The 23215-nt window shown below is 44.4% G+C and overlaps 1 protein-coding gene across 5 annotated transcripts in view; it reads left to right on the top strand.

Moving 5' to 3' along the window:
• Window positions 1–23215, top strand: part of LOC111871707 — a 157054-nt gene that overhangs the window by 76536 nt on the left and 57303 nt on the right. For all 5 annotated transcript variants that reach the window (XM_023864979.2, XM_023864977.2, XM_033754364.1 and 2 more), the window contains 5 exons: window positions 3207–3261; window positions 8173–8344; window positions 11305–11352; window positions 12191–12383; window positions 13159–13441. In XM_023864979.2, the coding sequence (XP_023720747.1) occupies window positions 3207–3261; window positions 8173–8344; window positions 11305–11352; window positions 12191–12383; window positions 13159–13441 (751 nt within the window). The remainder of the gene's footprint in view (window positions 1–3206; window positions 3262–8172; window positions 8345–11304; window positions 11353–12190; window positions 12384–13158; window positions 13442–23215) is intronic.

Genomic DNA, 23215 nt, shown 5'->3' with positions numbered 1-23215 from the left:
GTTGGGTGTATTCGTTGCAACGGGAACTTGTTTACCGAACCATTGCCTAGCACTGAAATGGGGGGATGCGCATATAGACACAGACTGATGGGAAGGATTTATGAAGTGTGCCGTTGAGATGAGCTCAGGTGCCATGATATACAAACCAAGTCTCATAAAGATTGGTTAGGGCATCCAGAGGTTGATAGTGGTGCAAACAGAGAGCATGAGACATCGAGGTCCCCACATTTTCTAGACAATCGGCTCACAGATGGCGGTGAGATTGTCAGCCTTACGTGCCGACCACCAGGAAGATTCCTGGTACTCATTTCTGTTAGAGGCTGAGTCGAACCCATGGCCATAGTGCGCCTTGAAGAATTAGGTCCATTGATAAATCCAATGACCTCATCGAGATTCGAACCCGCGAACTCCCGGCTTGTAGCATTGTGCCTCAACCAAGTACGCTACCGCGTGCTCCTGGCTGAGCGCCTCTGCTTATCTGAATGGAGCCTAAACACAAACACCGGCGCCATTTTGTTGGAAGCTAGAAGGTAATGTTGCCCCTGTGCTTAACTACGCTATGAAGGCGTATGGGGAAGTGGATGTATAGATCTACCTTCTTTTGAGCTCTGCACTAGTTGGTGAGTGGTCACCTTCACTTCCTGGCTGCTTTACCCCGAAATAAGAGCCCCTGATACCCATTAGATAGGAGTCTGTGTGGGTCCCAGAGTCAGTCTGTTCGACGTAGAGAAGGGAAAATTCTTGACCCTACCGGGACTCGAACTCCGACCCCTCTTTCTTCCAGCCCGTAGCCAGTCTCTCTTATATACGTAATATGTCAAGTATTTACTATGGTGTATATATCGCTAATGCAGCGGACACCGACAGTATTGGAACGTGTGAAAGCTGCCTTTTGGGCGAATACCGACGTTTCGCCTCCATCTTCAGGGTATATAACTCCGCAAGCGAGGAACCAGCGTGAGCGGCTGCAGCCACCTCCTCACGTTGGTTCCTCCCTCGCAGATTTTATACCCTGAAGATAGAGGCGATACGTTCCTACGAAACGTCGATTTACACGGCGCCACATCCCAGAAGACGACATTCTTCAGTCACCGTAGTGGAAACCTCAAATCTTATAAATAATGTTGTAATTTATGTAACAAAGAAGAGACTTCCAGCAGAATTGTCAACGGCCATTTCATGAAGATGTTGATGGAGGCTGCGCCTGAGGCTGTAGTGACGTCAGAGTGCTTGAGAACCCTGGGGTCTGGACATAGCGGGCGTGATGCATTTGTCTTCATTAATTCCTCACGCAAGTCTACCCGATGAATGGCCGGGGAACAACGTGAGACGAATCAATACCATTAGTGTAGGGTCACACGGCCTGGGATGTGCACATGGCGGTAGTCACTAGCGTGCAGACGTATTGATATAGAGGGCTATGCTTGCCGTAACAGCTGCAATTTCAGGGTTTCATGGCGACAATGATGCTGGCTGTGATACCGCGTAATCTCGAACTTGTATACCAGTGTTTCGGAGGAGCTTATTGGTTCCAGGTTCAGGGTAGGTTAAATAAAGCCGAAACTATACAAATTTAAAATTTTTTGTCTTTTATGATGTGTGGCTGTGTATTTTGTTAGCCTCGATGCCCAGGGTAGATGAAAAAGTGATTGGAGAACCTTGGTTCCCAGGATTAACGTTGAAAACAATGAAATTTGGATTTTTATTGCAATAAATGCACTTTGTGCATTGAATTGTGTGTGTCACCGTGTATTGTCATAGTCTCTCCGCCTTTCAAGAGGCATGTTTTCCTGTTCTCGCTTCCCATTGGCCAAAAAACAGGCTCCCTTTCCTAACCCACACTCCCTCGGATTCAGTTTCTATGTACCTTAAAGCCTGTCCCATAAACGAAGCTGTTCCTCGTCTTATATATTCAGTCTTAAGGATGGAGGCATTATACGCTTCCGAAATTTCGTTATCCACCTACAAAGCTGCAGGGTGACATGTACATATTTTCGGGAGGTAATGGGTTCGAATCTCGGCCGAGGCACCAGTTGTTATGGCTGACGATTTTCCTGGGTTTCCTCAGTATTTCCATGAAAATTCCGGGATGATACCTCGATTATACCATTGATGTTTCGTCCATTTTTTTCTAACCCACTTGACGCTTGTGTAGTGTAGACAAGAAGCCACAGAAACAGAAGACAGGACATCGCAGGCCACAAAGTCCGTGATGTGGATGTGAGGCCACACAGACACACACATGACATACTGCCTTGCTCCTACTAATTGTATAGTGTTATATGTACGTGTTGGTAAACAAGTTCCCGCTAAGACAGATTCTTGGTAAAGAGTCCGTTACTATGTCACGCAACAATAGAGGAAGCTGTGTCTTCTGTGTCCGCGGCTACTTCACAACAGTGGATAATGATCACATGTATTTTCTGTAGATCCGACCGACGCGCAAATAGGCTGGCTGGATAGCGATCACGTGATATGTGTTTACTATAGGTCCATGTCCGTCCCTCGGCTATATAAGTAAAGCAGTTACCGGTTACGAATAATAGCGACAGAAGCAAGGAGATAGCCACGGGAAGTTCGTATTGAAGAAGAACTGGAAGTCGGCCTCTGAAGACATTACGTGTGATTATAAGACTTTATTTATGTGTAATATTTGGAGTGTGTGATTCAGTGAGACTATTATCATTCCCATGTTATAAATCCGTGAAAACTAGTGCAGACAGACTGGAGAGATTAGTGTGGAGTGACTGTACATTGTGTAAAGCAGCAGTAGCGTAATAATTAATGGCAGTTAGGACCTGTAGGTTATTAATAAATCCAATTACCATTCCAAACCCGTTTCTTTAGTTACTGTGACACGTGACACTATATACAGAGGGGCCCAAAAGTTGTATACACGATTTAATAGAGGTTGCCTACGCACACAGCCACGAAGTTGAATCGAAATTTAATGTACGGTGTGTAGTGTGATGCTCTCGCAAAAGATGGTGCTAGTCACATGAAAGCCAGAGCCACCTAACCGAATGGCAGGACAGTAAAGGAAAAAGGCAGCGGAACGGTGTGTACGAATTCTTTGGGCCCCATGTTAACACGAGAGCCAATGAGGCATACAACGTGTCATGTATCTCGCATTTGGAACATAGAGGTGCATGTGCTGCATTCGAAGTACCTTCCCTACGCTAAAATCGGCGTGTCCTTTTTTGCAGGAGGAGCGAGTTCCTGGGTTGCATGTCCTTCGCTCTGAAACATGCAGTTAAAAAGGTGAGTTAAAGCATCTTACTAATGTCTCTTATAAACGTTCCTACCTCTTACATTGCCCCTTTTTCTCTCACATCCCTTCTAGTGAATTTTATTTATGTTCCATCATCATATTTCTTCCCCTTCCTTCCAGCTTCTCCTTTACGTTAAATTGGTTTAGGGAGGTACGGCTTAAACAAAGCAGTTTCAGGAAAAAACGATGGAATATATGGACCATATTACGTACTAAGTTATTTCAGTATATCACTCTCACTACAGATATAAAGTAAAACAATGTAACACCCGCTCCGGGTCAGTCGCAAGGAGTTCGGGAGAACTCCGTTGGAGGCGCCACTTGACTGCTTGCATGCGAAGTACATATGAAACGTGACATTTAATTCTGAACTTCTCTCGTTTACGTGCCGATATGAGAGACTGCCAGCTCGCGAATAGTAAGGCTGTAAACGTACACATGACCACAAAAACGCGTACACATGCGCGTGGACATTACTAATAGAGCCACTGTTATGTTTGCCGGACTGTTCGCTAGATGTCAGTGTGCATCCGGAGGGTAGCTACGACACTGGTTTTCGTCTCATGCAGTCAATCGATTTAAATTTATCAGAATTAAACCCCGTGCTATGAAAACTAAATTTATATTTCGCAACAAAAATTTCACCGTTTCAGTTCCAGTGTTAAAGTAAAAAATTCCGATCGTACGCAGCAGGTACCCTAACACTCTACCTTCTTCATTTCCCAAAGATTTACCCACCCTGTGAGCTATTTTCATCATAGTTACACCCCTTTTGTGTGAAGATCACCAAATTTATTTCTCCAAATTAAGCAACTCAACATGAACTTAGGAAATAAAAATTCCGCGGGTCCCTATAACATCTAAAACCCCCTTCGCTTTGGCACTGCCCTTCTCAGAAGGAAAAGCGGGCGAAGCCTGGGAACCTTCTCACAAAGTGGCATTCATTCTGCCCCGGAAATGTCTGTCTAATCTGTAACGACATTCCCTTCACACCCAGTGGACTCTTAAATGGTTTGCTTTGGTTAGTGACTAATATAGGTTTAATCTGGTGGTCGTTAAATGACGCTGCTCTCTGTCTACACTAATGATGTAGAATACTGGAAAATGTTCGTAAGGAAGCAGCCGTGGGGGTGTGCGTGACTTATGAAACGGGGTTTGGATTTGATGATCGAATTTATAGGACTTTTATACAACTTGTTAAAACATTTCGCAACTCACTATCCTCGACTGGACACACTCGACTTCTGACCACACTACACTAATCCCTCCCTCCCTCCCTCTCTGCTCTACAACTGAACTACTCTGAAGTCCTGGAGTCAGAGTCAGAGTCACTTTACGGCTGGCGGTTTACTGCCAATCAGTTCGTCTTGGCGACAAGCCCCTTGAGACTCACGACCAGAATTTTTATTTTCCATCTGAACACTTGCGGCTATAGCCCTTATGTAATATCCTCTCTGACGAGACGATGGACCTGTCGTTTACAAATGCTGCTGATCCTCGCCAGCGCAGTCATTCTCGGATCCGAGCCCTGCCGTACTCACGACCACATTTTACTGTCTCAGATTCGAGACTCCAACGACCTTGAGGTCTAGGTCTCTGTATTTATATCCCGCAGGAACTGGATGGCCCAGTTATAACCCCAGGCACTGGGTTCCCTTTTCGTCACTTCCTATGACTCGCAGGGCTGCGGTCATGAATTCCTGGAGCGAGAGTCACTCACTGTTATATATCCTCGGGTCTGACCTTACGGAAAACACGTCCTTTGCCAAACAATGGAAGTCTAGTGTTGTCACATACTGTTATAGGCTTTACCTAGCAGCTGGCTGTTTACCCATAATCTATCTCCGCGGGAAAGTTTTTACTGAGCCGTTCCTTAGCAATGGGCATATGCCTCACAATATCTTAGCATTAGCTCGGAGGGACTGAGGAAGGCCACAGAACCCCAGAATAACCGATGTCGCGGTCGAGATTCGAACAGAGAACCACCCAAATTCGCGTCTATGGAGTTATCATCACAGCAACTCGCTCGTGGGACCGCAAGTTTTGCGCAGAAGTCTCCTCTCTTAGTGTAAGTAACTGCCCTGGCTTTTGTGAGGTCTCCTAACTAGCACGCGCCTGCATTGGTAAGGCAGTCTGCAGGGCGCCCAGCAGGGCGGGCGGTCGGTCGATACCCAATCCACTGAAGCCCGAGTTTGCATCACATTCAGTCTGGGATCACGCTTTCGAACCCCGTGTCCATTATTTGTTCACGCCTTACGAGCCTTTTGTACGGATTCCTTGGAAACTGAGTCCTTCTTGTGAAGCGATCACTCACTCCATCTTCATGGTCGAAACTAAACCATCAAGCAGAGTAACCTGAACAAGGAGGCAATACCAGATTATACGGCGTAATATGGAGGGGATTCGCTGTGTCTCGTATCTGGGAAAGTTTAGGGTTGGGATCTCATCCAGGACAAAGTTTTTTTCGAAGTTCTTCCGGAAAATGCTTGGCACCGCTTGCTTCGAAACCCTTACCCACCAAATGAGGCTGTAACCGCGCGGCAATGCGGACACGAGATTAAGCAGTATTTCCAGGCAGAGCCACTGCGGACGGGATTATACAGTGGGTCCGTAACGCAGTAACGTTATGTGACGTCGCGTGTTTCTTCTCCTTCTTTATAGCCACAATTTGTCTGGAAGGTGCTTGCTGTCTCCATGTTCTACCCTAAATTTGGAGACGACAGGTTCTTCTGAAACGTCGGCCCCTGCCTTCACCCCTTCAAGCCCATAGCCTCTTCACTATATAGTGATCCTCTAGTAGCTTCCGTTATAAAATTACGTTGGATTTCGTCCATCGACGTTTCGGAAGCTGGATCTGCTACATATTTGAGTCCGTTAAGGAGATAGACTCGCTCACTGGGCTAGATTTTATACAGTGGGCTCGACTGAGTAGGATCCTACGGCATTTACAGTTTATCACGGAAGCAGATCGAACTACCGAAACGTCGCATAATTTAAAGATAATCGTGTAAATTGGGCCGTCAGCACAAAATGAAAATATCTTCAGGATGGAGACAAAATAGATGCTGCTATATCATTTTTATTTATTACGCCACATGTTTCGACCTTTTGTAGGTTCTCATTTGTCAAGTTACAACTAAAATAAAATAAGTTCTTGAACTGAATTTTTTTATATGGATCCATATTTTACAGTTTATTATTATTATTATTATTATTATTATTATTATTATTATTATAGCGAATTGGGGAATGCAAAAGCAATAATTACGCACAATCCTAGAGATGCGCGATTGTTCTCGAAAATAAAGAAAAATCATAATTAAAGCCCATTATATTAGGAATTTTATTATTTAGTTTTAACACATTTTTAATATACTGTGTCTTAAGATTGGTTCAAAATTTATTAAAAATTGTAATGGCTCTTTAAGTTAAATAACTCGTCGAAATATATTGTAACCCGTTATTTTCGTCACGCGTACCCCGCATACACGTTATTGACGGCGTAAGTTAATCAGTAAAGAAATTAGCATAAAATGAAGACACCAGCTTTTATACCGGGTTGGTTGGTATCAGCTCTCAGGATGAATATACGGCCACCATTTCGAGGCTCATTAATGAAGATATGACACCATTTAGTTTGGTACGCATGCACCAATTCCAAAGGTGCTGTGAAGTCGAAACAATTCACGGCCCAATCCATGGAGCATTCATTGTTATTATTAATGTAGTTAGTCGAGGCACTACGCTACAAGCCGGAAGGTCGCGGGTTCGATTCTTGATGAAGTCATTGCATTTTTCAATTGACCTAATCCTTCCGGCCGCACTGTGGCCCTGCGGTCGACTCAGTTTCTAGCAGAAATGAGCACCAAGAATCTTCCCGGTGAGTAACGGGCGGCCGGCGCGTGAGGCTGACAAACTCACTGCCATCTGTGACCCTATTGTCAAGAAAATGTGGGAGCCTCGATGTCTCACAACCCTATGGGCCTCCACGGCTTGTTAAAGGGAAAGCTTTGCCTTTATTATTATTATTATTATTATTNTATATGTTTTCCTGCGAGTACCCGCTGTTTTAATAAGGAACTTCTCCATTCATGCTGTAATCAGTAGTGCTGTCGACAAGTGTGCCCACAAAGGGAGCAGCATATGTCGATTTTTTAATTATTTTCACAAAGAATACTGTTTGCATGGAATATGCATTCCTTTTATGTAAGATCCCAGCAAATTGTATACTCTCTTCTGTTTCTCTGTCGCTCTGTTTGTACGTACTGTGTACTTTAAGAGCTTGTCTGTAATAGACCATTGTTTTTGGTAAGCTAATTAAATTATTATTATTATCATTATCGTCACTATTTCATCCACGCCACTCACCATACACGTTTTTGCAACCTCACCATCTCTCAGTTGTCCTGCACTTAGATATGTCCTCACTGTCTCCGACAAACCCTGCGACAGTCCTTAAATATGCCACCACCACTTCCTTCACGTTCGTTTCATCTCCCCCCCCTTTTCACCGTTACGTAAAAATGCAATTGGGCACTGGACCAGATATAAAGCAGACAAAATCATTGACTATACTGAGGCCAAGGAAAGAAGTTTCATGGCTCCCCCCCCCTCCATATTTCCCTCGACCCCTGATGCTTCCCCCTCCAGTGCACTTCACTGTGTTCCTCTCCCCTTGAATGTCGGCAACCAACAGTGAGGCGTTTCGGTTTCGGTGACGTAGGACAGATGGGCTGAGGGGAAATGAAGGCGAGGTAGATCCGAATGACGTCATACCTCCTACCTGTGGCACTTCTGTCTGTGGCCTCAGTATAGCACGTGGAGCCCTGAACTCAACGATATCCGAAGGGGGGGGGGGGGTGGACGCGTCTGAATGGCCATGTTTGTTTTGCGTGTTGCAGGATATCAGTGGAACCTTCCGGCTTCTGTCACAGAGCGCGGGTCGCACCCAACACGTGTCTGTGGACCCCACAGGGGGCCCAGGGTCCAAGCACTCTGTGATGGCGCGCCAGTCTGACTCGAGCGTGGAAGAGATTGTCTGCACACACGAGCCTGATGTGTCCCCTACACCAGGTAGGCCCGCCTCACTCTCTGGGTCTCAGACATCCTGAGCCACTTTAATCCTGTCCACACCCTTCCATCGGATCTCAGATCAGCCGGGCGCACGTCAGTAGAGCTCCGCTTTAGTGGCTGGCTGAGGCCATACTCACGAGGTTAGTCGACGGTTTCCCATCTCCTTGGGCCTGCCTCGATCCCAGGTGAGGGCTTAATGGATTTATACGGCCAAAGTGACACTTGGGCAGGTTTCTCCGAGCACAGTAAACCCTCGCTAATCCGGAGTAATTGGGGGAGAGTTCATCCGGGTTGAGCGATAATCCGGATTAGTGAAGCAAAATGTAGCCCTAAAAGACAAAATAAAATGGGAAATTCTATGATACACGTAATGCTGATGGAATGTATAAGCAATATAACACTGTAGAGCCTTTATTTAAAGACTAGAAGAAGACACATTTTATTCATCGATAGAAGACTCAGAAGTTGTACTTTTCTTTGGGGCGTAATAGTTCAGGTTTGAAGAAACTTGTCTCAAGTTTTGTTTGAACAGACAAGTGACTCATCTGCTTTCTTCATGTCATGTGTCGTTTAAAGTATGTACTCAACTGTGAACAGCATTTTTCATATATATATATATATATATTTAGATCCGGATTAACTGTAACCGGACTAGCTGTATTTATAGTGTACGCAACGGCCATCTGTGGCAGCAGAACCCCAAGTTGCAGCACCTCCAATAGTAAAGCCGACAATTAATTTGATACTCAGCCAGGTTAATTCATATCCCTTCATCGTTCCCCCCATCTCAATGTTATCCTCCCATCTTCTTCTTTGTTTTCCAAGTGAATATTTTCCTGCACCAAATCCTGCATGAGTATGTAGAGCTGTGTTTAAGGTTCCATGAGCGGTGACCATGACGAGTACTGTGTCCTTGGACACACCATGTAGATCAGAAGATGACCGACGTTTTGGGAGACAAAGAATAAGCCAGGCAACAACATTCAATATATAGGCAGTATGAACAGTGCTGTTTTTGGTGTTTGATTGGCTTACCCTTCAACCTTGAAATTGGATGCAGTATATTCCTCCGAAATGTCGCTAATCTTGTACGAGATCACTGTCAAATCCCATATCTTTTTTTGTTTCCCAGAACTTAGTGATTTCCTAATTCATGAACATTTGTTTTTGAAGTGTTGCCTTTTGGAATATAGCGCCTTGTAGTTCGTTGAAAGTCAACCGACGTTACCGAGCAACGTGTCTCCCCCTTCAGGTTCTAATAAGCCGATCAAGAAACCAGCGTGAAAGCAGGCGTTCAGTTGTCTTTTCAAAGGATTGAACTGCCTTGCACCCCAGAAGACAGACCTTCATAACCACCGATGTGAAAACCTCAAATCCTACAATTTTTTGTTGTTGTTTTATGCTAAGCACTTCAATTCCGGAACTTTCTGGAATGAGCTGTCGCTTTTATAGTTATGAATCTTATTGCGTCACGTGCGTACTAATGGCATAACCCCGCCCACATTTGTTTCTGCACCAGTTTGTCTAATTCTCTAACTTCTTGGAACAGAATCCTTAGTAGTCGCTCAGCTACTTAATAATTCTCCTGTATGATACTGTCACGTTTAGGAGTGACTTACAAGACGGGGTTTTCGATTGGATTTATTGCACCTTTATGCTACAAACCGGAAGGTCGCGGGATCGAATCCCGATGAGGTGGATTTTTTCAATTTTCTGTGTGGTCCGTGCCGAGGGGCTATACAAGGGTACAGTCAGAAGATACGACTGAGTAGAGAACAGCAGTTGAGAGTAGCTGAGTCCGGTCTTCGGAATTGGCAGCAGCCAATTTGCAGCTGTGCAAATAAAACTTCATGTGTGATTTGATGTGACAGTGAGACTGTTATAAATCCGTTGCCAGGATGCGACTGGTGGAGGCCGAGAACCCCAGTGCTTGTGTAACGGTAAACTGGAAATAGTGTAGAATAGCGGTAGTGCTGTATTGCCTGTAGTCCCGAACTGGGTGAATGTAAAGATAGAAGTAAAAATAAGGCTATCCCTGTAACAGGCCGTGGAGGCCCACAGGTTTGTGAGACGTCAACGCTCCCATATTTTCTAGACAGTCGGCTCACAGATGGCGGTAAGGTTTTCAGCCATAGGCGCCGGCCGCCCTTTACCCCCAGGATGATTCCTGGTACTCATTTCTGTTAGAGACTGAATCGACCCCAGGGCCATAGTGCGGCTGGAAGAATTAGGTAAACTGGAAAATCCAATGACCTCATGGGGAATTGAACGCACAATCTTCCGGGTTGTAGCATCAACCAACTACACTACCGCGGGAATTACAATATACAAAACTATAAATTTGTCTGTTGTTCTGTATGGATGGGAAACTTAGTCTCTGACATTAAGGGAGGAACATAGACTGAGGGTGTTTGAGAACGGGGTGTTGAGGAGAATATTTGGACCGAAGAGGGATGAAGTGACAGGAGGTTGGAGAAAACTCCATAATGAGGAGCTTCATAACTTGTACTCTTCTCCAAGTATAATTAGAATGATCAAGTCAAGGAGGATGAGATGGGCAGGTCAGGTAGTATGGATGGGGAGAAGAGGAATGCATATAGGATATTGGTGGGAAAGCTAGAAGGAAAGAGACTGCTAGGAAGACCAAGACTAGGTTAGTGGATAATATTAAAATGGGTCTTAGATAACATCGGGTGGTATTGGTCTGGACCGATGTGGCTCAGGATAGGGACCAGTGGAGGGCTCTTGTGAACACGGTAATGAACCTTCAGGTTCCATAAAATGCTGTGAAGTTTTTGAGTAGCTGCACAACTGGCGGCTTCTTAAGAAGGGTTCAGCTCGATGTAATTAGTTAGCTTGTGTGATTATGTGACCAGCAAATGTGCTATTTTCTTACTCTGCGTGATGTTATTCGGAAGTAGCAACCATTTTGATCCTCTGCTTTGCTTTCTTCTCAGCAGCAATGGAACAGAGGAAGAACAGTACGAAGAAGAGACTGGAACGAACAGGTTCGTGTATGACGCCGTTTTTTATGGTAACATAGACACTGGTATTTCAGGAGGACAGTTGGGATTGTGTTTTTATGCTTGGTGACACTGTGCAATTTTCTAAATGTATACTGAAGTAGGATGAAGAATTGCCTTTTGGTTTTCCCTCCAAATTCAGCTTTGCTGCCATTTAAAATATTTCTTCAGGAGCTAAATTTACAGCAAACTCCTTGTGTCAGCATTGCTTTTAATCATTCTGTATATTACATTGTACCCCCAAACACTGTTTCTCAACACGACATTGTAAAATATTGTCGGGGTTTCCATGGACTATAATTTTAAAATCGGAAGCAACAAAACAAAACTGCTTACGGAATATGAAAGTGTAACTCAAATACTTTTATAGAATGAATGCTGCAGAATGCTAAGCAACTTCAACATGCGCGCCTTTCGTGGCACGGAAGGTGTCCGAGATTGGATCAACATCTTCCTGCACCCTTTTCGGTACAGAACACTACCAGTCACTGGAAATTGCTTTAACCAGCGTCTGGTAGCATTAACTGGAGGTGGGTCTTTTCCATATCGAGTTTTGTAGCGACGTTGCGTTTTCATAACGGACTTCGTTCCGAAAAACCGAAGTACGCACATTGCTTTCTCTTGAACAGTCGCCATTTTGAGTTATGACGTCATATTTTCTCCCAGATGTCAATGCGGCGAGTACAGTGTTGCCAGAAAAGAACTTTCTGAGTTACGCTGTCATATTCCGTAAGCAGTTTTAGTTAGTTCCTTTCGGTTTGAAAAACGTAGGCCACGGAAACCCCGACATTAATTCAAAATCACCTTGTACTTTCTCTATCAGAAACAGGAAATGACGACAGCAGTTTCCTCCGACACCTGGAACTGGAACCTACTGGAGACAGCGGCCCTGGGCGAGTGTTAGGTCCAGCTGTGGGGCCCAAGCGAGGGCGCACCCCCTTCACAACAACAAGGCGCCTTACCCGACATGGGAACTCAGGTTTCGGCTTCTCAATCGCGTGGACTCAGCCTCCGAGGTGTGTTTCACATACACAAATAAATGATAGGATCTCTCGGACTCCAAACAGTGTTTACCTTACACCACATTCTCGTGGTGCACATGCGTTTTGTGCCCCGCATTCAAAACCTATGGGATGCGTGCAAGAATTTATACTGGATTTAAAATGTCTTTTCTAGTTTCCGATTTCACTCCGGTAAATGCGTTTTGAGTTTATTTTTGAGGAACAGACATAAATAAGTATGTAATTTTTCATTTGTTTTTTCTGGTCATTATTAAAAAATTGACTGCGTGAACAAAGTTTTGTGAAACGCCACAATTATTAATTTTCATAAAAAAACTTCGTTCATTTATTTTTAGGTCGTTATATATTTATATGCTAATGGATATGTTTTTGCAACTTCACATGGCAAACATGTCGAGAAGTAACCTAATTTAATCACAGTGCCATGGCTCGCATCATATTTTGGATGGAGAACGGTAGTCAGATGTGAGGGGTAGCCACAAGGCATTTGGACCCTAATGAGCTCAAGTAATCAGCAGAAAACCGTTTGTATTCCTCCTTGAACCTATTATTAATATTTTGGTGCAAGAGAATAGGTCCATATGGGGATGAGGCCTACACTGAAAGCAGGGGTAAAAATGACATTGCCGAAATCATGAAGGTGTATGCCCCACAGCATTGTGACTGTGACTGTGACTCAACTGCGGTGTCGGGTTCACTCGTTCCTATCTTCAGCACACTTGCCTGTGCTGCCATCTGGCTGTTCGAATAACACACTGTTCTGTTGTAGGGTGGAGCGCGTTGAGGCAGGCCAGCCAGCTGACAGGGCAGGCCTCAGGCCTGGCGACTATGTCATCTTCGTCGAGAAGTGCAATGTTGTCACGATGCCTGAGGAAGAAATCCTGCATCTCATTCGCTCATGTGGGAACCATCTGACCCTGGAGGTGTACCGTCGGGTCAGTCCAAACGGCCTGGTAGGGGGAAGTACCACTGCACCGCCTTGCTCCTCCACAACCTCACTGGACCTCAGCAAGAGGAGGTTACATCTGCCTCAGGTCACGTTTAGTAGTGAGGTTGGTACAGGTGTTCTCGTCTGAAGCGCAGATGGCACTGAACAGGGTGTGGACAGCTTAGTTTCTCCTTTTACTTAAATCCAAACAACGGATAGCTCAGTTGGTATAGTGACTGGCTAATGGCTGAACGGCGGAGGGGTCGAATTCGAGCCCTGGTAGGGTCAAGAATTTCTCTTCTCCACGTTGGCAAGACCGGTTCTGGGGCCCACTCAGCCTCCTATCCATTGGGTTCCGGTGGCTTTTCCCCGGGGGTAAAGCGGCCAGGGCGTGAATCTGGCCACTTACCTCCAACTAGTACCGAGATCAAGGAATTGTGGATCTATACATCCATTTCCCCACACGCCTTCATGGTGTAGTCCTAAGTACAGGGGCAACTTTACCTTTTACTGAAACCATTAACAAGACATTTCGTTTAGGGATAACATTTTCATCTGCGTCAGATCACATTCATTAGTGAGGCTGGTACTAGGAATGCGTCGTGCATTTTAAAGTACTAGTGTTGTGCCTTGATAGGGGTCAGTGACTGTACTCACCCCCTATCGGACGTCCGTGGATATCTCTTAACCTATGCTGTGGAAAACATGCTTGCACTGGGGGAATCCACAAATAGTTCAAGTACTCACCAACAACAATAAAGTAATGTATAATAAAATAAAACACTAGTACATCAAACAACCTGGCTACACACACAGGGCCTTCGATTAAACCCCTGGTTTTAAACTCCTACCTTTCAACTACCCATAATATACTAACCCTAAATAACACAAATCAACACTTTGTATTTATTTCTCAAATAACCATTGAACCAAAAGCTCTAATCAGCAATCAGTGACCTGACCACGGGCAAGTACTCACTCGCGCTGAACAGGACACACAAGAAGAACACTGGCGCCATCCCAAGGTTTTCCACAGGCACTCTTGGATCTACTCGTCCGTGTCTCGCAACTGCTAGAAACGGAGTGCCTGAAACGACCTGTTTTTTTCCAATCCCAAAATTCAACTTTTTTTCCCAAGTCGCGAAAGCTGCGCGCGCGAAATCCCTGAGGTCGGCATCTTGCCGGACATGCCTTGTCGCGAAGAGCGAAACCTGACCGGGTCTTTCCACTGATACGTAAACAGTCTTCTCTAAAGGCAATTCGATCGACTGACAAGGAATGCGAAGAGGCAGCCGCGGCTCTGTCTCCTCGCCTTCCGGCCAGCCGTCCGGCGTTTTAACCTAAGCACACAATCTTACAAAAATTATACTTAATAACTAAGAAAATGGGCACAACACTGGAAACTGTAACGAATATTTCTGTCAGGAAGAGAAGCTCTTCTTCCTGTCCTGAGGCTCCAGGAACAAGTACCGCTATAATGGTCGTAATAAAACCACACGAGCGTCGCTCTAGCTCCAGCCCCCCTGGCCCCTCTGTAAACCAGCCCAAAGAGCGTGTTGCTGTGAAAGGTTTTCACTGTGAACAAAATGCTTTAGATCGCTGGAGGGAAATATAGGGGGAAACGTGACAGTTCGAGTGAAGGGATCCGTGGGTCTTCTCTCTGTGATCTCAGTATAGGGAACGTTATCACATAACATAACAGAATGTCTGGATGACTTGAGGCACGTACAGAGAAGTATGCTGAAGAGGGGGAAGCAAAACAGGTCGAGGAAGATGTGGAGGGCTTCATTGCACGATCTAAGAGCTAAAGAGAAAATAACACGGAGAGGGAAATAATTTGGTTGCATAATAAATTGACACAGGCCCGTAAAACTGCAAGCTAGAACGTTCGTTTGGCCCTCTACACAAATACGTGGTAGAGACATTAGGTTCGTGGACTGTGGTATTATCTCATAATATTACAAGGTATTCACATTCACTTATACAGATCCACATCGGCCCTCAAAATTGTCGCCGTTGGCCTCTATGCAAGTCTGCCAACGTTGATATAGCTGCCGAAAATATTGCTGAAATATATTGGCAGGAAATTGCCGTACGGCGTCTCTTGTGGCAGTGACCACCTCCTCGGACGACTGAAATCTACGACCATGTAGCTTTGCTTTCAAGCGGTGAAAGATAAAGAAATTGCACGGTGCGAGAACGGGTGAGTACGGATGGTGTGGCAAAACTGTGACCTGTTGCCTTGCCAGTTCCTCTTGGACAAGAACAGAGCGATGTGCAGGGGCGTTGTCGTGTAGCAACAGCCAATTCTTCCTGCGCCAAATGTTTTGCTAGGGGATTTGCCTACTTTCTGGCAGAACTTGATGTTTGCCCGTTGTTCAAACTGCCACATTTTCGATTTCCGCCACTTGCATTTAACTGCAGTTCACAATAGCTGCAGTAGTTCTGCGTCTTGCTGTGACAAGAGATGAACTGACAGGGCATCATATCGTACCCCAACCTATCCGCTGTAATGCACTGCAACGACGCTTTGCGACCAGTCCACGAACTTATTGACAATTGTAGTGAATCTCCCACTCAGACACACGCCAGAGGCGCACTGTTTTCTTGCTAAGAGTGGCAGGTGTGAGAACTATGACCAAATTTAAAAAAACCAGTGAAGTCGCCATTTTGTGAGACTTCGTGACACATGACTGTGGTAAGTGATACAGTGTTGTCTGGTAAATCATTGTCAGCATTTTGGATGGACTTGCAGCCACCGTCTTCAGGGGTAGTAGAGTGAAGTAGGCGGTATAATGAGAGGCGGAATGTGGACCAGCCTACTGAGCGGAGGAAGATGTGAACTTCTGTAGCCTGTTGCTGCACGCTCGGCTTACTCTTCTGCCCTGAAGGTGGAGAAAACAGTAGTTTCCCTCAAAATGATTGCAAAGATCTGCCAGATTACACGGCATCACACCCCCAGAATACCTTAATTTTCTTATGACAGTTCTCTGTTCCTGTTTTTAGAATCAGTTGTTTCCTATCAGTTTTTTGTTTATGATTCAGGTAGAATGATGTCTAGACGGAATTAACTTCTGAAAATAAATTTGGCCTGCTCGAAGATATAAAGGACCCCCAGTTCATGGGGTAGATGAGCCCCAGGAAGCCAGATTTTGCCTCGCATGACCGTACCAGAATATTATCAATAATTGCAGAATAGACAGGATACACAGAAACAAGAAACTGTTCGCTCGCTCGTGACCTACTGCGTAACTGTTATACTACTGCGATGTGTAAAGTCCCGACATGTCCACCATTGCGAACGGAGTAATGACAACTTTCGGACGACAGAATCTGTGTGTGTGTGTGTGTGTGTGTGTGTAAGCGTGGGGGACTCTCGCACTGTGACCTTGATCAGTGTTGCCCCGGCGGCCTGGTCGATAACGAGGTCATGAGGGCAGCAGAGCGGGCTTCATCTTACGCTTTGCATCAGATGCGCTCCCTCACACAGTAACCATTGCTTTATGGGGTCTTGTTCCGGTTCGTTGGGCACAGTCCCACCAGAAAACTTGACAGCCGAGTTTCTACGCCCTCCACGGATCACAATGTTCCGTACTGACAATCGGTCTCCACTGGCCCCTGTCCCCAAACTGTTGAATCCAGTTCAAAACCACCACACCTCTTTAATATTATCCTTCCGTCGGTACATCACCTTTACAACACACTTTTAATAGAGGTTATGTATGGACATTTTCAAAGTTTAGCCGAATATATACCAATAAATTATTTAAGCAGACATTTTTGTACTTTGAAAGTGTGTATATATTTTTGGGTTCACCTCGTGCCAGTGGGAGAATCCCAGGGTAACTGTTGACTTTCATTTTGACCTGATGACAAAACCAGAGTGTGTGGTTTTACTGCCCACTGTTTACTTCTATCATGCGTGGATCTATATGGATTTAATTTTGAAAATTGTAACGAAATCATAAACACCCCGTACTAACGAAGTTTCATGTTCGTTCTGTCTGTTGAGTCGTCATCGTAGCGCAATGAGCCAAATAGATCTCTCAGTACCGTAATTTTCGCAGTATATATTCACTGTACGGGTTTCAAAACAGAACGAACCCTCGTGCTGTGACAGTATCACGAAACTTGTGAGAACCTTTCGCGGTTTATACATATCGTCAAGCAATATTAAGATAATACAATTTAAACGGAATTTAAATTTAAAAGGAATGGGTACAGAATTTTGATAGTGAAGCGTCTTGAGAAATGCCAACTAGGAAAATCAGGAAGGGAGAATGAACCATAGAGAAATAGGAATTGGGGATGGGAGATTATGACCCGGGATTAATTTTGTGTCCAATGGCAATGTTTGTTACTTCTGGGTTTGAAAATTCCAGTTCTGCTACCGATGTATTACAAGCCCAGTTTCAATTGAATATCTGAAATCAATTTAGTTTGTAGTATAAAATTCACTCTGTTATGAAAATTATCGTAGTCTTAATATCACTATTGTTCGGAATTTTCTATTTTTTGTACTACTTTGACCACTTCTGCTAAAAAAACAATTTTATCATCTTACACAAATCAAATCAAATCAAATCTAATCTGATGTGCATATATGTATGTCTGCTCTAACAGAGATCATATTCACTTAATATCCGATAGATGATAATAATTGGAGCCGGGATAGCGACTGGCTACACGCTGGAAGACAGAGGGGTCGGAGTTCGAGTCCTGGTAGGTGTAAGAATTTTCTCTTGTTCATAGCGTCCAGACCGGCTCTGGGGTCCACTCAGCCTCCTATCTAATGGGTACTGGGGGCTCTTTCCCCGGGGCTAAAGCGGCCGGGGCGTGAAGCTCACCACTAACCTCCAACCAGTGCCAAGGTCAAGAAAATGTGGATCTATACATCCACTCCCCCATACACCTTTATGATGGTGTAGCGCTTAATTAGTTAAGCACACGGACAGCTTTACCTTTACCTTTCCGATGATGATATCAGACGAACTCAGAGCACAATTCGATAGCACATGTTCATGATTTTAGATGTGTCATATAAAAACCAGTTCGATTATACTGTCACGTGTCCGGGGTTGCGTTACTAATAATAAGGGGTTCTGGATTGAATGATTGGATTCATTAACACCTTGTAGAATCAGCTCGTACTTACAGGCAATGCAGCACTATCGCTGAGTTACACATTTCACCGTTATACATGCACCAGGATTCTCAGTCTTCACCAGTCGTATCCTGGCAACGGAATTAAAAGTCCCATTGTGACTAAATCTTATATCACACACTAAGTCTTCAGAGGCTGACCTTTATGTCTTCTTCAGCTACTAACCTCCCATGGCTATCTCCTACCGACAAGTCTCATTCTCTTACTTTCTAATTCTACTTCTCTGATCCCCCTAGCTGAGTCTGAGTCTTATGTTGCGCCCGACGGTCAGTCGTCCAGTCTGTCTTGGAATAAAGCACCCATCTGGGGCTTGCGAACAGATCTTTATTACTGATTGACAGTTACAGTCTTATTTTTTTTGTAGGCGCCCTCTCTGACGGGAGGACGGGTCTGTCTTTTGCATAAGCTGTGGCTCTTGCCAGCGCAGTCTTTCTCGGGTCCATTTCACTGTCTCAAATTTGAGACTTCCCTTTTCGTCGCCTCCTACGACTCGCAGGGTCGCGGTGGAGGTATTCTAGCCCGCCTCCACACGGTGAAAGCTACAAGCAGACTCTCGTTATATAGCCTCGTGTCAGGCCCCATGGAAAACACCGCCTTCTCTTGTCGAGTATTGTGTTACCTAGTAGCGAGTTCTAGCACGGTCCACGGAGAACACAGGTCCTATTATTGTGTGTTCGCTGGAACGTGTATACTGAGTCGTTGCCTAGCAACGGGTATACGCGTAACAATACTATGGAATAAGACTTAGCTTCGAATTCGCATAGGAAATTGTACCAATTCTGGTCACTTCTGAGTACTAATATGCATTTGGTCCCCATGGGGAAGGCCACTAATGCTCGTTGACTATGCTACAGTGCTGGCAATGCTCGGATAAGACAGGGTGTGACGATATGAGAGTCCAGATATTTGTTTCCGGACGCATAAACCTTTCCTTTTTGTTTAATAACACCCTGTTCACAAGGCACGATTATGTTTGATGTAGTTACTAATTTCTTGTGTTGTTTTTTCTTTTGTTTTGTTTACTAGTTGTGTAATCCTAATTTTAACTTGTGTTAATGTTACTATTTTTTCAACCCCACTCATGGAGTATTGTAAGCAGTCATTGTGGTCCATATGAAGCCAAAACTGCCCTTCTTAACAATGACATTTCCATTCACCAAAAAACTGCCCTTCTTAACAATGACATTTCCCTTCACCAAAATTATTCACTTCATAGTTATTTATCTGTGTCATTATAATGTAGACCTAGGCAGTTTCATGGAACGCTTCATTATAGGTTAGTTTTTAATAATTCTCTACGGGTGATTCCACAATGCTGCCATCTATGGAGAACTGAAAGAACTCGGTGCGGAACACCGGAAATATTGAATGTCGGGCTGCATGAAATTAGGTGTACTTCCCCTATGTATGCGAGGCCATTTTGTAAGGAAATGTTATATAACTGCTTAAAAAACAGCCCCATTTTGGGCGTACATGCTCTGCAGATTGGTAATTTGCTGACATTCATTAAGAAGGACAATTTGGTGAACATTTATTGTATTTTCTAGCTTTTTATGTTTTGTACAAATATACAAGTTGAAACAGTTATTATTAATTTTATTTTAGTTTTATTTATTTTTCCCCCATTTCACCCTACATCCTACCTCCTTATTATGTTTGTTTAAAAGCATTTCCATGCTACAGGCGTGTATATATGTACTGCCCCGTACTATGTTGTTATGTTGTGTCACATTATATTAGAATACATAGGCTGGAAGGACTAGTGCCGCCTGAGATGCACTGTAGTAGAAGCTACCGACATTTGTAGGCACCTTCTACATTTCCTTAACCAATCCAGGGATATTCCACAGTAGGAATTTAAAGTAGGTCACGACCTCTTTCTGCGACATGCTTGCCACGTTTAAAGCAGCATTAGCTCAGTAGGTGCAGCACACTAATGTCTAACTGGTCTATGGACTAGATATTCGAGGAGTTCGGTGTTCGGTCCCCGACAGGGTCATAAATTTTCCCCTTTTCCACGACGTCTAGAAAGGGTTTTGCGGAAAATGTAGCCGGCGGGTAAAGTTGCAGGAGCCTGAAGCTATGTATTGCCGAGATTATCATGGAGCTGCAGCTAAATACCCTCATCACGTCTTCGCGGCGTAGTAATTAGCATCTTTAAGTAAACTATATATTTATTAATTAATTGACAATATATAATATTAAGTCTGTTTTGAGTCCGCTCATTACCCGAGCGTCGGCCTGGACAAGAATGCGTCAAGGTCACTTTCCAACGTTGCGGCGCCGGCGGTAGCGCCTGGACCAATCTCCTCTCTCCTTTCTGATACATGCTGCCGTAAGAGTCTTATCATCAGCGCCAGCAGGTGGAGGGGGTAAACCAGGCAATGTATGCCCCGCCACCTCCGCCTCAATTTTTATAAAAAATAAAAAATTATGTTGTCATAAATATTTGTAGCGACCATATACGGAGTTCTGATTGATAATCGGCTCTATTGGACTCTTTGTTACGGCGCGTGACTATACTTTACAGTTCACTGTTACACACACATACTAGTGTCCGCAGTCATGTTTTTACTAGTCGTTGCTTGGTAGCGGCTTTCAACGGCGGACGTTTCTCTTCCTCTAGCTTCCCTAACTGACCCCGGCCTCAGCTACCAGCTTCTCACAAGGACTGAATCCCAGCGGTTATCTAGCACACCAACCCTCTCCAATGCACTCACTAATCCTGCTTATAGCACATCGGCACGTGCCGCTCAGGAAACACCGTGCCTCTTTTGCAGTACAGTTGTTGCATAGCATCTGTTGGGGTTCCCAAATCTTACTGACTTCCCTAAAACTTCGCGGGTGAAGTAAGAAAAAATAATCTCTGTAACAGGCCGTGGAGGTTCATAGGTTTGTGAGACGTCGAGGCTCCCACATTTTCTCTAGAAAATCTGCTCACAGATGGGGGTGAAGTTGTCAGCCTTACGCCACGGCCGCCCTTTAACCCCAAGGATATTCCTGGTATTCATTTCTGTTAGAGGCTAAGTCGACCCCAAGGCCATACTGCGACTGGAAGGATGAGGTCAATTGAAAAGTCTAATGACCTCATCGGAACCCGAAACCTTCCGGCTAGTAACCTAGTGCTACAGCCTGTCTGTAGGAGCATGTCGACGCTGCAATACCGACTGATGCTGACGTAATATCGACAGCGCTGCAGTGCGCCTCTTAATGTCGATAATCTGCCTGTCGTCTGAGGGGATATTCAGCATCGAGACATTACAGCGCCAGAGAGTAGGAGACTGATTTGGAAGGCAGAGATTATGGCCTGTTCAGGATACAATCCTGGTATTTACCTGAAAGGAATGAGGAAAAATACGAAATGCTTCAATCACTGCAGCTGGTGTCGCTGCCTACTCTCGAACCGAGCACCTCAACACATTAGTCCAATTAACTAAATTGTAGACTTGTCCTACGTATAACACCTCGACACGGACCACACAGAAAACATCTATTGTTGCGTTGTGCAGCTGTCGCACGCACCGCGTAGAGAAAACCGCTTCCGAGTTAGTCCATTGGTGTGTGCTATGAAATTGTTGCGTCTCAACGGTCGTTGTTCACAGATTCAATACTAGCAACGGATCTACGTGTACATGCTGCGATGTAATCATCTGTGAGCAAGATGGGGGTGCACACATGTTCAGATTTATATTGCCATCCTCTGGGTCATGACACCGTGTAATCTGGTAGATGAGTACCACCGCAAGAGATCCTGTCTTCGTTTATTCATGTATTCATATCAACAACAACGCTGTCGCACCGAAGCCACCGCGTCGAACCATAGGAATGTTGGCGGATAATGAATTGGAATGGATGTGAAAGGAAACGGTCCTGACATAATTTGAGGTTTCAACCGTAAACTTTCCTGGGGGAACTGAGGAAAATCACAAAAATCTCAAAATAGCTGTTTTCTCGGCCAAGATTCGAACCTAACAACTGTCGGATAAGAAGCAGGAGCGCTGAATAATCTACAGCGACGTCGGCTTTCTATCTACATTGTAGTGTGTCCACATACAAGACTGCACGGTGTCATAACACAATATCAGAATATGAAATCCATAAATAGAGTTTTTTTAATTGAATTGTGTAGTGTTGTAATGTACTGTAATTTAAAATAATTTAATAGACACTGCCAAAATTTACAAAATAAAATTATATTTATTTTGTCAGTACTCCAGATTGTTTCGGCCTCAAAAGATAATCATCAGGGGTTTATAGTAACAGTAATTTTGTACAGCTTGTCATGGTTTATGCGGAATTCTTCATTCATCCTAAAGATTTATATGAAATGTATGTGTACCCTACATACTGCACGCGGTGTTCTGACTGCATCAGTTGTGGAACATACAGGGAACCCTTGCGCCCCCGGATTTCTGAAACGGAGAGTATCCCTGTGAGAGGAGAAACACTTGGAACACAAATAAATGGAGAGCTTAATGACATAAGCAATGCCGATGAAAATAAATAGCACTGTAGAACCTTAATTTAAAAACTACATAAAGACGAGAGATTTGTTCATCGATAGAAGACTCAGAAGCTGTACTTGTTTTTGAACGTAAAGATGCAGGTTTGGGGGAACTGTCAAGTGTTTGTCTGCCATATGAACTGCATTTCTCGTGTTTCGATCCGGATTAACGACGATTTAACGTATCTTGTTTTTGTGACTTCTTTTTTAATTCGCAAAGTGGGGGGGGG

The sequence above is a fragment of the Cryptotermes secundus genome, unplaced genomic scaffold (assembly GCF_002891405.2).
Source record: "Cryptotermes secundus unplaced genomic scaffold, Csec_1.0 scaffold349, whole genome shotgun sequence".
Lineage (NCBI taxonomy): Eukaryota > Metazoa > Arthropoda > Insecta > Blattodea > Kalotermitidae > Cryptotermes > Cryptotermes secundus.
This window is presented reverse-complemented; position numbering and strand designations above follow the sequence as displayed.